The 12,956-nt window shown below is 45.2% G+C and overlaps 1 protein-coding gene across 1 annotated transcript in view; it reads left to right on the top strand.

The window, feature by feature from the left end:
- TMEM241 (transmembrane protein 241) overlaps positions 1 to 12,956 on the top strand; it is a 116,121-nt gene that overhangs the window by 64,845 nt on the left and 38,320 nt on the right. The window contains exons 12-13 of the mRNA XM_047087041.1: positions 6,251 to 6,320; positions 10,772 to 10,865. Coding sequence (XP_046942997.1) covers positions 6,251 to 6,320; positions 10,772 to 10,865 — 164 coding nt within the window. The remainder of the gene's footprint in view (positions 1 to 6,250; positions 6,321 to 10,771; positions 10,866 to 12,956) is intronic.

The following is a 12,956-nucleotide window of genomic DNA, read 5'->3' on the forward strand; positions in this document are numbered from 1 at the left end:
GTATCTTGTGTATGGCTTGGTCAATTTTGACGAATGTATACACCCGTGTAGCTTACTCCCATCAAGATATCGACCATTTCTGTCACTGTAGGAAGTTTCCTCTTGCCCCTTCTTCATTACTCCCTTCTCACCTAGCACCAAAGCCACCATGATCTGATTTCTGTGTCCATAGATAAATTCTATTTATTCTAGAGCCTCATATAAATGGAAGCACCCCGAAAGTATTCCTTTGTGTCTGGCCCTTTCATTCAATGCAGTGTTCAGAGATTCATCTAGGTTCTTGTATGTATCACCAGTTTATTCCCTTTTATTGCTGAGTAGGGTGCTAGCGTATGAACATACCTAGCAAATAAACATACCTCCTTTTGTTTATCCATTCACCTGCTGATGCTTACCTAGGCTGTTTCCAGTTTTTGGCTGTTGTAAATAAAGCTTTCATGAACATCCTTTTTTTTAATATAATTTATTTTTTAATTTACATTCAAGTTAGTTAGCATATAGTGCAACAATGATTTCAGAAGTAGATTCCTTTATGCCCCTAACCCATTGAGCCCATCCCCCTCCCACAACCTCTCCAGTAACCCTCTGTTTGTTCTCTATATTTAAGAGCCTCTTGGGGCACCTGGTGGCTCAGTCAGTAAGTGTCTGTCTTCGGCTCAGGTCATTATCTCGTGGTTCATGAGTTCGAGCCCCTTGTTGGGCTCTGTGATGACAGCTCAGAGCCCGGAGCCTGCTTTGGATTCTGTGTCTCCCTCTGTCTCTGCTCCTCCCCAACTCACACTCTGTCTCTCTCTCAAAAATAAATAAACATTACAAAAAAAGATTAAAAAAAAAAGAGTCTCTTATGTTTTGTCCCCCTCCTTGTTTTTATATTCTTTTTGCTTCCCTTCCCTTATGTTCATCTGTTTTGTGTCTTAAAGTCCTCATATGAGTGAAGTCATATGATATTTGTCTTTCTCTGACTGACTAATTTTGCTTAGCATAATACCCTTTAGTTCCATCCACGTAGTTGCAAATGGCAAGATTTCATTCTTTTTGATTGCCAAGTAATACTCCAGTGTGTGTGTGTGTGTGTGTGTGTGTGTGTGTGTGTGTGTGTACCACATCTTCTTTATCCATTCATCCATCGATGGACATTTGGGCTCTTTCCATACTTTGGCTATTGTTGATAGTGCTGCTATAAACATCGAGGTGCATGTGCCCCTTCGAAACAGCATACCTGTATCCCTTGGATAAATACCTAGTAGTGCAGTTGCTGGATTATAGGGTAGTTCTATTTTTAATTTTTTGAGGAACTCCATACAGTTTTCCAGAGTGGCTGCACCAGCTTGCATTCCCACCAGCAGTGCAAAAGAGATCCTCTTTCTCCACATCCTCGCCAACATCTGTTGTTGCCTGAGTTGTTAATGTCAGCCATTTTGGCAGGTGTGAGGTGGTATCTCATTGTGGTTTTGGTTTGTATTTCCCTGATGATGGGTGATGTTGAACATTTTTTTCATGTGTCGGTTGGCCATCTGGATGTCTTCTTTGGAGAAGTGTCTATTCATGTCTTTTGCCCATTTCTTCACTGGATTATTTGTTTCTTGGGTGTTGAATTTGATAAGTTCTTTATAGATTTTGGATACTAACCCTTTATCTGATATGTCATTTGCTAATATCTTCTCCAATTCTGTCAGTTGCCTTTTAGTTTTGTTGATTGTTTCCTTTGCTGTGCAGAAGCTTTTTATTTTGATGAGGTTCCAATAGTTCATTTTTGCTTTTGTTTCCCTTGCCTCTGGAGACAAGTTGAGTAAGAAGTTGCTGTGGCCAAGGTCAAAGAGGTTTTTGCCTGCTTTCTCCTTGAGGATTTTGATGGCTTCCTGTCTTACATTTAGGTCTTTCACCCATTTTGAGCTTATTTTTGTGTATGGTGTAAGAAAGTGGTCCAGGTTCATTTTTCTGCATGTCACTGTCCAGTTTTCCCAGCACCACTTTCTGAGGAGACTGTCTTGATTCCATTGGATATTCTTCCCTGCTTTGTCAAAGATTAGTTGGCCATACGTTTGTGCGTCCATTTCTGGGTTCTCTATTCTGTTCCATTGATCTGAGTGTTTTTGTGCCAGTACCATACTGTCTTGATGATTTCAGCTTTGTAATACAGCTTTGACGTCCAGGATTGTGATGCCTCCAGCTTTGGTTTTCTTTTTCAAGATTGCTTTGGCTACTTGGGGTCTTTTCTGGTTCCATACAAATTTTAGTATTGTTTGTTCTAGCTCTGTGAAGAATACTGGTGCTCTTTTGATAGGGATTGCATTGAATATGTAGGTCGCTTTGGGTAGTATTGACATTTTAACAATATTTATTCTTCCTATCCAAGAGCATGGAATATTTTTCCAGTTTTTTGTGTCTTCTTCAATTTCTTTCATAAGCTTTCTGTAGTTTTCAGTGTATAGATTTTTCACCTCCTTGGTTATGTTTATTCCTAGGTATTTTCTGGTTTTTGGTGCTCATGAACATTCTTATACAGGACTTTTTGTCTCTTCTTGTCTTTTGGACAAATACTTAGAATTCTGTGTCTTAGAGTTGATGTAATTTTAACTTTTTAAGAAAGTGCCAGTTTTCTAAAGTGTTTATACCATTTTACACCCCTACTCAGCAATGTCTGAGAGTTCCAGCTGCTCCACATCTTCACTAACATTTGGTGTTGTCAGCCTTATTTTAGCTAGTCTTTGTGGTCTCTTGCTAGTGCTTTTGTATGAGCTACCCTTCTCACTCATTCCCGAGTGACTAGAAAGATAAGCGGTTTTTTAGATGCATAGGATGGGGCTTTGGGACACACTTTTGGAGTACTCGGGACATGGTGGTAGGGATTGGGTAGGTCTCTTTAGTTCTGGCCCTGCCACCTTTCCCCCTTTGGGCACTGGGTTTGCTTCTTGGTGAATGAAATCCACCTCCCCCTCTAATCTTTCAACCTCATGATTCATGCAGAGGCTTCAAGAATCTTGGAACCTTGCTTCCCCTTGGACCATTTTAAGCACTAGTAGAGAAGAGAAGTTCTTCCTTTGCTTGAAAGTGTGCATTTCGTATTTGTACTGAGCCCCTCTGTTGTGTGTTCAAAGGGAGAGAATTTCAAGGACCCAAAACAGAGAGAGAACCACAGGAATCTGACCCAGAAATGACCTTGTTACCTGGTGTGCCTCTTGCTCACGTGTGAGATGAGAGCAAGTAGCACTAATTACTTCTTGGAGCTGACCTTCCATTTTCCTGCCAGTTCCGAGAGCTACAATGTGGGGAGAGGAAGTTGTCTTGATGTTCAAATATCAGTAAGTCTTGAGTGTGGTAAGATTGGGCCACACTTTTCACCATGGCAGTTTCATGTTCTGCAGTCTTCAGAGAATTCGGATTCATTCCCTCACTCAGAAAGTCAGCAGATTTTAACTGGAGCATAAAAATGAAGGTTCATGTTGTGATGAGCCCCAGGCATTGTACGGAAGTGTTGAATCACTATATTGTACACCTGAAACTAGTATTACATTGTATGTTAGCTGGAATTTAAATAAAAACTTAAAAGTGAGGGCTCAGTTAGAACTTTATTGCCTAAGCTGCATATTGTTGCCACAAACTATGTTTACGACTGTTGAACTACTTAATCTGTGCTTAAATTGTGCAGTTCACAATCGCTGGTGCAGGAGTGGTCTTTTGAGCATCTTTACCAATTTTTTAGGTCCCTGAATTTCATTCTACTGAGGTTGGGCCAGCCAGCCACACACTGCCTCATTTTCAGGGCCATTTGTCATGTGGTCATTAACCTTTGCTCTTTAGAGGTTGGCATGCACCCTCTTTGTTCAAGAACTCTAGTAAAAGACAAGGCAGGCTGAAGGCATCAGAGGGGAAGCATGTGGGGCAAATTTGAAATTAAAGACCAGCATAGCCAACTGGAAAGTGGAACATTCTCTGCAGGGGAAGCAAGAGGAGTTTAGGTGTTTTGGATACTTTTGGTTCAGTAGTGCTTATTATGGGTTGATCCTAACACAGTGGATTTGGGTAAGGTACGGTCCCACCTCGCAAGGACTTGATGGTTACAAAAGGAGAGACAGGCGTGGTCAACTAGTACTGTGTGAGAAACATATGGAGGTCATAGAAATGGCTCAAAAATAAGCTGTTCTCTCTCTCAATAATTTATCGAATCAGTTTTTAGGATTTGGGTGAAGCTTATCATGTGACTGGTAAATTTCCTAGGACTGTGATTTTTCCTTTGCCTTCCTCCTTTCCAGTCCACCTCTCAGCACTCCACTGCTCATTAGAGCCCCTCGGCAGCCTGTGCTGGGCCGGAAAGGCTGCCAGTGCTCCGTGAATCTCATTCATGTCCCTGGAGCATTTCTGAGGACAGCCTGGGTGCAGAGAGGAGGCGGCGCCAGAAGAATATTGAGGTCCTGCACTTAGTTGATCTCCTCTCTGCCCCTCCTCATCATCATGCTGACTGCACTGCAGTTTCTCTGAAACCGGAAGGGAAGTGGGAACAGGGCCAAGAACCACAGCTGCCAGAGAGACAGCGCAAAGCCTGCATGGACTGTCGCCTCACCCGACCGAACAGGGGGCTCTGGGGCTGGGGTGCCTAGGTTACCTCGCTGTCGCCTCTGTGTGGAAAGGCACTTCCACAGATACCGTGTATTTCATGCACTAGATGTCTGAGCCCGATGGTGTTGTGTGCAAAGCCCCTCCACCCGTGCAGGTCCACATAGACGAGAGAAGCGCTCAGGGGAGTCGTGGCAGCAAGAAAGCCAGAGCTTTGAACCTATGGTCGGGCTGCACAAAAACCAGGTCCCAAGAGACCCACCCTGTCGCGGCTAAGAACTCACCCATACGCACAAACGAAACAAAAGAATCGTCGTGCTAAAAGCCCTCTAGGGCACTGGAATTCAGCATTTTCCTTGCCAAAAGGTGGTTGAATTATTTGAAATCAGTTAGGTCTCTGAGGAAGTATAGCAGCCCAGTGTGTCTTGTTCTGAAACTCTTGATTAGTAAGTTCAGAGACGAAGGCATTCCTGCTCGTATGTTGTACTGCACACCTAACATACAGTGAATCCTGAGGAAGACCAGCCTTTCTTGCTCCAGTCCATCCAGATCCAGAGAGACAGACCGAAGCCCGGGGGTCTGGAAGGTCTGGCTCCTGCAGAGTCTCAGAAATTCCAGATTTGGAAGGATTAAGCTATCTGCTGTGAAAATGCTTAATTCCTTTCCTCTGGACATTTTTGGAAGGCTTTTTGCTTTTTCAATCTCCTGACTTCTTGTTTGTGACCAAGTTCAAATTCCAGAGAGGGAAGCAGCCAATATGTGTGATTATTTCCTCTTGCACCAAATGGAACTAGAAGAATGGACTTACTTCATTAGAAATAAATGTACCCTTTGGACCTTACACCCAAATGAGTAAGCATGGTCGGTCTGGCCCCTGTGCCGTTTGTGCGGTAATTAAACACAAAATGAGAAAAAGATGTCAGAGGCATGCATTCAGTCTTTTTTTAGACATAAAGCAGGAAAGAATAGAACAATCTTTAAGGAAAAAAAAAGTTTCTTTTTGTCCTATACTCTGTCTTGGGCCAGGATGGCCGCCTGGTGACAAGGAAAGATTGTAGGGTTTGGAGTGACTGGGGTGTACATTCTGGCTTCACAGTTCAAGAGTTGTGTAATCCTAGACAAATCCCTTAACTTCTCTGAGCACCAGTTAAATGGGGGTGATAAAACACCGCGCAGTAGTTACAAGGACTGAAAGAGGTGTCGTACATAGAGCTTTTAGCATAGTGCCCTGCACAGGATGGACTCTTGCTAAATAGGCATTATGGGCATCCTACTATTATTTTTTTTTAAACATTTTTTTTAATGTTTATTTATTTTTGGGAGACAGAGAGAGACAGAGCATGAGCCGGGGAGAGGTAGAGAGAGAGAGGGAGACACAGAATCGGAAAGGCTCCAGGCTTCTGAGCTGTCAGCACAGAGCCCAATGTGGGGCTCAAATCGATGAGCTGTGAGATCATGACCTGACCCGAAGTCGGACGCTCAACCAACTGAGCCACCCAGGCGCCCCAGCATCACACTATTATTTTAAGACAATGCCACTAACCTAGAAACCCTGGGAATGCCAGAGTGAATTCAGTGCCATGCAGCTCAGTGCTCAGATGGCTGCTGTGCTAAAGACCCTTGCCTTGCGTTTTCCAGGACAGCTGGGGGCAGGGGGGCATATGCGTCATTGTCTTACCCTTGCTCTGCTCCTCAGGTGATCTCTTCAGTGTCCCGGACTTTCCGTTCCTGTATTTCTACAGGTTCCATGGAAGCTGCTGTGCCAGGTAAGCTTAACTCAGAAAGCCCCTAGCACTATTAATTTGTCTGTGTGTGTACTGCTTGCTGTCTTTGTCAAGTCCAGGGTCACTGCCAGTTACCCAAATGAGGGGCAGAAGAAAGTGGTGGCTGTGCAGGTCTGGAATCAGCTCCCTCGGCCATCATGACATCCTCGGTCATGAGCATCGGACATCCTCGGGTTGTCATGAGCATCACCAGGTGCTCAGGGCCAGCGTGGGTCTGGGGGTACCATGTCCTGCAGAAGTTCCTTGGCCAGGACAGTGGTTTTCAAGCTTGCAGAAGAGCCAAGCTTCCCCCAGTGTTTTTCCCTCCACAAGCAATTTTTTTTAATGTTTATTTATTTATTTTGAGAGAGAGAGAGAGAGCAAGCACGGGAGAGGGGGGGCAGAGATAGAGGGAGACAGAGAATCCCAAGACATGGGGCTTGAGCCCCACGAATTGAGATCATGACCCGAGCCAAAACCAAGAGTCAGATGTTTAACCGACTGAGCCCCTTCCACTAGCAATTCTTAAACAGAACTTGAGTGTATAAAATGATGAATCAGATTCCATTCAAGGGAAGACTTGGGTCCAGAATTGCACCCATTCAGCTACCTCCTTGGTCCCTGCCTTTTCCCTAGAGGACAATCTCTAAAAAGCCTTGACTGAATCCTAAGACCCTGAGAAACAGGTTATGGAAACCAGGGACTAGGAGACGTCTAGACAGCAAAGTGACCCTTAATACTTGGCTGTGGGAGCTCCTCAGACCAATAGGGGTGGATACATATAGTTGGAGTTCATACTCACCCTGTCCCCTCTTTCCTGCCATGATCCCCACTTCGCTTGACTTTATTGTGCTGAGAAATGGACAGTCTCATGGCGTGTGTTCTGATATGGTGGGAAGTCCAGTGTTGGGCTGAATTCCAGCCTTGCTGCTTGCTGATTGGTTTGCTCTTTGAGCAAGCCGCCCTAGTTCCCCCAAGCATCAGTTTAGTTTCCTCATCTGTAAAATGGAAAGATAATACCACCAATGGGTGCTTGTGTATATTAAATAAGATGCGTAAACCCTAAGCATCGTGCCTGGCCCAGGAAATGATGGCCATTATTATTATCTGCTCAGCTTGACTATAAATAAAATGTCAACAGACCATGAGCAGTTGCCAAGCCAGACCACTCATTCCCACGCATAAAAGAGTGTGCTTTGTGAGGCAGTGATTCTTCAGAGTCAAAAAGCTGGTTGTGTGGCTCACTACTATTTCTGACTTCGGGGTGTGTTAGGACAAAACGTACCAATGTTGTACAGTTTGGTTTTGCATTTGAGCCTCAGAATGATTCATTTATCATCTGCAGCTAAGTTTCAGGAAAACACTGACAGGAGTCATCTTCTCCATCCCTATTGATGTGGTCGGGACTTGTCGGCTGCCTGTTAGCTAGGACTGGGTGACATGAGTGTTAGTGCTGCTTTGAGGTCTGTGCACTTGTTCCCTTTGGGTCTGGTTATTTGGCAGGACCGGCAAACACAGTGCAGAGGGAAGGGCATCCGTTGTTTGGTTATTTGGAACAGAGCAGCACAGTTCGCAGCCCATTGATGCTGGCCTTGTAGGGTGATGTTCTAGCTCCATTTCTGCCCCTTTTAATCTGCAACTTCCTTGTAACCAGCATGAAAAATCAGGGTTTTATACTTAAAAGATTTGGAAGTCTTTGTGTGAATTGATGTAACTCTATTACATTCTATCCCCCTGGCTTCAGGACAAAGCTTGACCTCTTTTAAAAATGTGTCAGTTTCCTCCATGTCATCACATGATTCCTCCATGACCGTATCTCAGACTAAGAGTTGTCACCTTCAGAGGCCCTGTGGGAGCCCAGAAGGAGTCACGGAGGCCCGAGGGGACAGTGGTAGCCATGACCCAGAGACACATGGACGGGGAGCCCGAGCTCTTTTACTTCTAGGATCCTCCTGTTGCTTTTCAGATCTGCCTCCACAGGGAGGGGTAGAGAGCTGAGTGTGGAAGGAGAAAGAGAGGGACCCATGAGTAATTTAGAAATGATGCACAGGCATACCAGGCAAGGGATGGGAAGGAATCATGGATGCTTTCCCACGTGTGTCGGGCACAGACCCGAGTGGCTCTGCTCTAGCAGAGTGTGTGCTGAGGGGCAAGGGGATGTGGCATCATGCCCTTCCTCTGGCTGGAGGTGGAGAGAAGGGAGCGTCAGAGGGGAGGGCGTGTGGGAGACAGCACAGGCACGTGCGAAGTTGTTACATCCCTGGAGGCGGGGGTGGATGCCACCAGGAGGAGCCCTGGAGCGTTAGCCGCCCCACTTTCCACTCCCAACCTCGCGGTGGCCGTGGGCACCTGCAGCATCTCTTCTGTCTCTTGAGTCAAGAACGTATCTTCATGGCGAACTTTGAAGAACTGTGGAGGACCCTTATTAATTTTTTTTCATATTTTAGAGAGAGAGAGCACATGTGCAAGTGGGGGAGAAGGGGAGAGGAACAGAGGGAAAGAGGGAGAGAGAGAGAAAGTGAAAGCGAGAATCTTAAGCAGGCTCTATGCTCGGTGTGGAACCCAATACTGGGGCTTGATACCATGACCCTGGGATCGTGACCTGAACCAAAATCAAGACTCGGTCCCTCAACTGACAGAACCACCCAGGCACTCCATACTGTGGTGAACACAGAATAGGCTTCCTATTCTGAAAGTCTCTGATTTCCATAAGGTAGGATAAGGGCCACTATGCTTATTCCTGCTTTAACAACACAGAACCTGAGGCAAGAAAAAAAGGAGGAACAGGGGGATTTGGTTAAGGTTATGAGGGTCAGTGGGCACAGCCCAGGTCACTCAATTTCCAGCCGGCTGCTTACCCACCTTGCCTTTCGGGTATGAATGACTGCCTGTCTTCATCCATAGCTGCCCAGCCTCTCGCGACTGCAGATTCAAATCTGAACAAACTTTGCAGGTTATCAGCGGCCAACAGGCTGAAATATACACAAGGGAACCTTCATCCCTGTCCTTGGTCCTGCCCCAGGGATGCGGCTGTAAACTAATCTAATCTAATGAAGCAAAGGCACATGTTTCTGTGAAATTTGGCCTTATCGGTGTTTAATTCAATCCAGCCTGATTCTAAGTAAACCCATCAAATATTTTTGGAATACCTACAATGACCAAGGCACCATGTTTGGCTCTGTTGGGGAAATCAGAGTAGCCCAAGGTTGGTCCCTGCCCTCTCAGAGCCCCTGGTCTATGTTGGAGCCACACACCAGTGCCTATAATAAAGGTGAGATGGCAGGGTGTCACCTGAGGGCCTAGAGCTACAGTTCATATGACCTGCCTCTCTGGTTTAGGGTACCACTGCGGTCCTAGCTCTTGCTTTTCCTTTTCCAATAAAAGTCACACTCAAGCGCCCACTTGATACAGTTACAGGAAGTCAGCCTTGATCGTGGAGTCTCTCATCTCCGATTGCCCTGCCTCTGAATGCAAGGAAGAGTGACCATTCTGTTTTGGAGTGCCCTTTGCTTTGTCCTTGGCCACACAGTGATGTTTTCAAAAGTGGATTCCAGTGCGGGTGCCTGGGTGGCTCAGTTGGTTAAGCTTCCAACTTCAGCTGAGGTCATGATCTCACAGTTCATGGGATCGAGCCCTGCGTCGAGCTCTGTACTGACAGCTCAGAGCCTGGAGCCTACTTTGGATTCTGTGTCTCCCTCTCTCTCTCTGCCCCTCCCGCGCTCATGCTCTGTCTCTGTCTCTGTCTCTCTCTCTTTCTCAAAAATAAAACATTTTTAAAAAAATTTTTAAAAATGGATTCCAGCGTAGGCCACTAATTACGTGTCCACTGCTAGGCCAAGGTCTGGATGCTCTAGACCTCTAGGGCTCCCATGGGGTGTGGTCTTTCAGGTCACACAGATGGGCTTAGGCATCATTCCCAAAGCATAGCTTCTGTGTAGCTCAGCCTGGGTTGGGGGGGGGGGGCTTCTGCTACTGGAGCCAGTCTTCCCCTTTAGATTCTTACCTTGAACCCAGAAGCTGGTCCAGACCCTCTGTCCCCATATGGTGAGTTTCACTTTGGAAGTCTTTTTCTGGCAGTTTGTTCTGCTTGAAAAAAAAAATTGAAGCTCTACCTTGGCAAGCACCAAGCTCTAGAAATAGTATGGGAGGGAGCAGGAGGTATTGTCCTCCACATTTTTTTTTTCTTTCATGATTTAGCCAGAGATTTCCCAAGTTTCTATACTCCTTCCCTTCCTGCCCCCCACCCAGTGAAACACTTTTATCATAGCTCCTCATAAAATTAGAGCTTCGTGGGTTTTTAAATATTTGATATTTTTATCCAGAGATCACTAGAAAGCACAGATGAGATAGAGGTTGTGTAATAATTAGAAACTAGCTGGTAAAATGTAACAGAAAATAGCTATTGGCTCAAGGAAGACAAGCCTCACTAACAAGAGAATATTTTCTCCTTCCAGTGGAATTTTAGGATTCCTTCTCATGCTCAGCACAGTGAAGCTAAAAAGCCTTATGGCCCCAGGGCAGTGTGCAGCCTGGATTTTCTTTGCTAAGGTAAGAAAGAGGGAAGGAGTGGGAAAAATCAACCTCAGGAGCCTTCATGTCCAGTGTTCTTGGAGCATGTGTTTGATCTTCCTGAAACCATTCCCAGTCATTGGCCCTGAACTTGATAACTCACTCATTCCAGTAACGGTTTCTGAGGTCCTCTGACTATTTTTATCAGCATGACATAATCTTTATCACACTCCTGGAAAGGATAATCCCCTTACCTCCCCTAAGCCTTAATTTCCCCATCTCAGCGTGAAAGGTTTTGCCCCCCAAAATCTCTAAGTCTTCTCCAGTTCTACGAGACTGGATTCCTGGATGCACAGGGCAGGAATGGGGCTGTGACGGTATCCAGACTGCAAACAACAGACTATTCTAGGAATGTCCGTTGCATATCTGATGACCATGGTTGAGGCCTATGATAGAGAAGTGGGAAAATAAGAAACAGGAAAAGCAGCTGGGGGATGCTCAGTCGTGACTGAGATGCTTTGGGACTAACTTTTTCCTGTGGAGTATGTCATTCATTTCTCTCATGTCTGTGAAGGAGTCAAGTCGTAGGGCCCTAGGTGTTGCTTCTAAGAAATGAGATCTCTCTTTTTTTTAATTTTTAAATGTTTATTTATATTTGAGAGAGAGAGAGAAAGGGAGGGAGGGAGGGAGGGAGGGGCAGAGAGCTGGAAACAGAATCTGAAGCAGGCTCCAGGCTCTGAGTTGTGAGCACAGAGCCCAACTCGGGGCTCGAACTCATGAGCCTTGAGATCATGACCTGAGCCAAAGTCAGACACTTAACCAACTGAGCCACCCAGGTGCCCCTGAGAAATGAGGTTTTTTAACTTAATCTCATGAAATCATCATTTAAGCTTAGATCTTCACTCGTCTTTATGTTTGTTGATTTTTTCTGCCAGAAAACAAAAAGAAACACTTTCTTTGAAAACAACATTTCATGGTAATATTTTCACCTGTATAGTTCTTCCTTTTAACAGCATTAATAATTCTAATGATAGCAAAATGTGAAGAGTGACTGAGATACTGACTTCTTGCATGACAGAATGAAGAGGTTGACAAATCCTCCTCACAAAAAGTAACTGGAAAGCTGGGAAAAGATTGTCAAAAATATCCATTTCAGCTCTCTAAAAATTGACCAAAGGCATGCAACAAACTGGGAAGCAAGCATTTGTTCACAAAAACTGCTAAACTTTGGGTAGGAATAGCGTGAGCCTGTGGCGTTCTTACCTCAGGTTGCTCCCATTCCCTCCTCCCCAGCTCTGTCAGTGTGTTATTTCAACCAGAGCAGGGTAGGCTGTGAAAACCAGCAGCCTTGCTGCCACTTCCAGAATATTCTATTTGGAGTATTTTTAGCTAAAGTGGCCATGTCAGTGGTAAATCAGTAAGAAGAGCTAGTATCTCCACTATCTTGAGTTTACAGTCCTCTTTGGGGCAAGCAATGGACCAGTGGTCTAGCTAGGGACTAGTAGGTAGTTCAGGGAGGTGAGACAGCCATCAGGGGCTTGATAGCTCTTCATGTGTCCCAGGTTGACCGGAGTCTGTGTGCACGAGTAGCAGAGATGGAGTGTGCCCAAAACACCCACATGTCCCTGGCCAGCAGAGCCTGCGTGCACGCACAGAGGAGATGGGAGAGAGCCAGTAGAAAGTAAAAGCTGGGGCAGACATGAAAAACTTCAGCCTGAAGTTTGAATGTACTCCCCAGCCCACACACAGTCAGAAGCAGAGAGAAGCCTTTCTGGCTGAAGGTGTTTGAGCAAAACCTCTGACTAGTCTTTGCTAGAACACTATGCTATGCAGACATGTGGATGGCTTCTAGAAAGCCAGAAAAAGCTTAAAAATAAAAACAAGAAAAAAAATTAAGGACATCAGCAGCTGTACTGTATATGGGAGACTGATTTTATTGACTTAGTCCAGACAAATTACTATACAAGCAAAACAACAATGCTCTGGGGAAAAGTCAGAATCCAAAGTTGCTACCATATGTTATCTGAAATGTCCAATATTTAACAAAAAATTTAGGGGCATTCAAAGAAACAAGAAAGCATGATCCATACACAGGAAAAAAGCAGTTAATGGGAACTGTGTCTGAGTGTC

This window comes from Lynx rufus, unplaced genomic scaffold, assembly GCF_022079265.1.
Source record: "Lynx rufus isolate CCGP_SWC_20201006 ecotype Redwood Valley unplaced genomic scaffold, mLynRuf1.p SCAF_22, whole genome shotgun sequence".
In the NCBI taxonomy this organism is placed as follows: domain Eukaryota; kingdom Metazoa; phylum Chordata; class Mammalia; order Carnivora; family Felidae; genus Lynx; species Lynx rufus.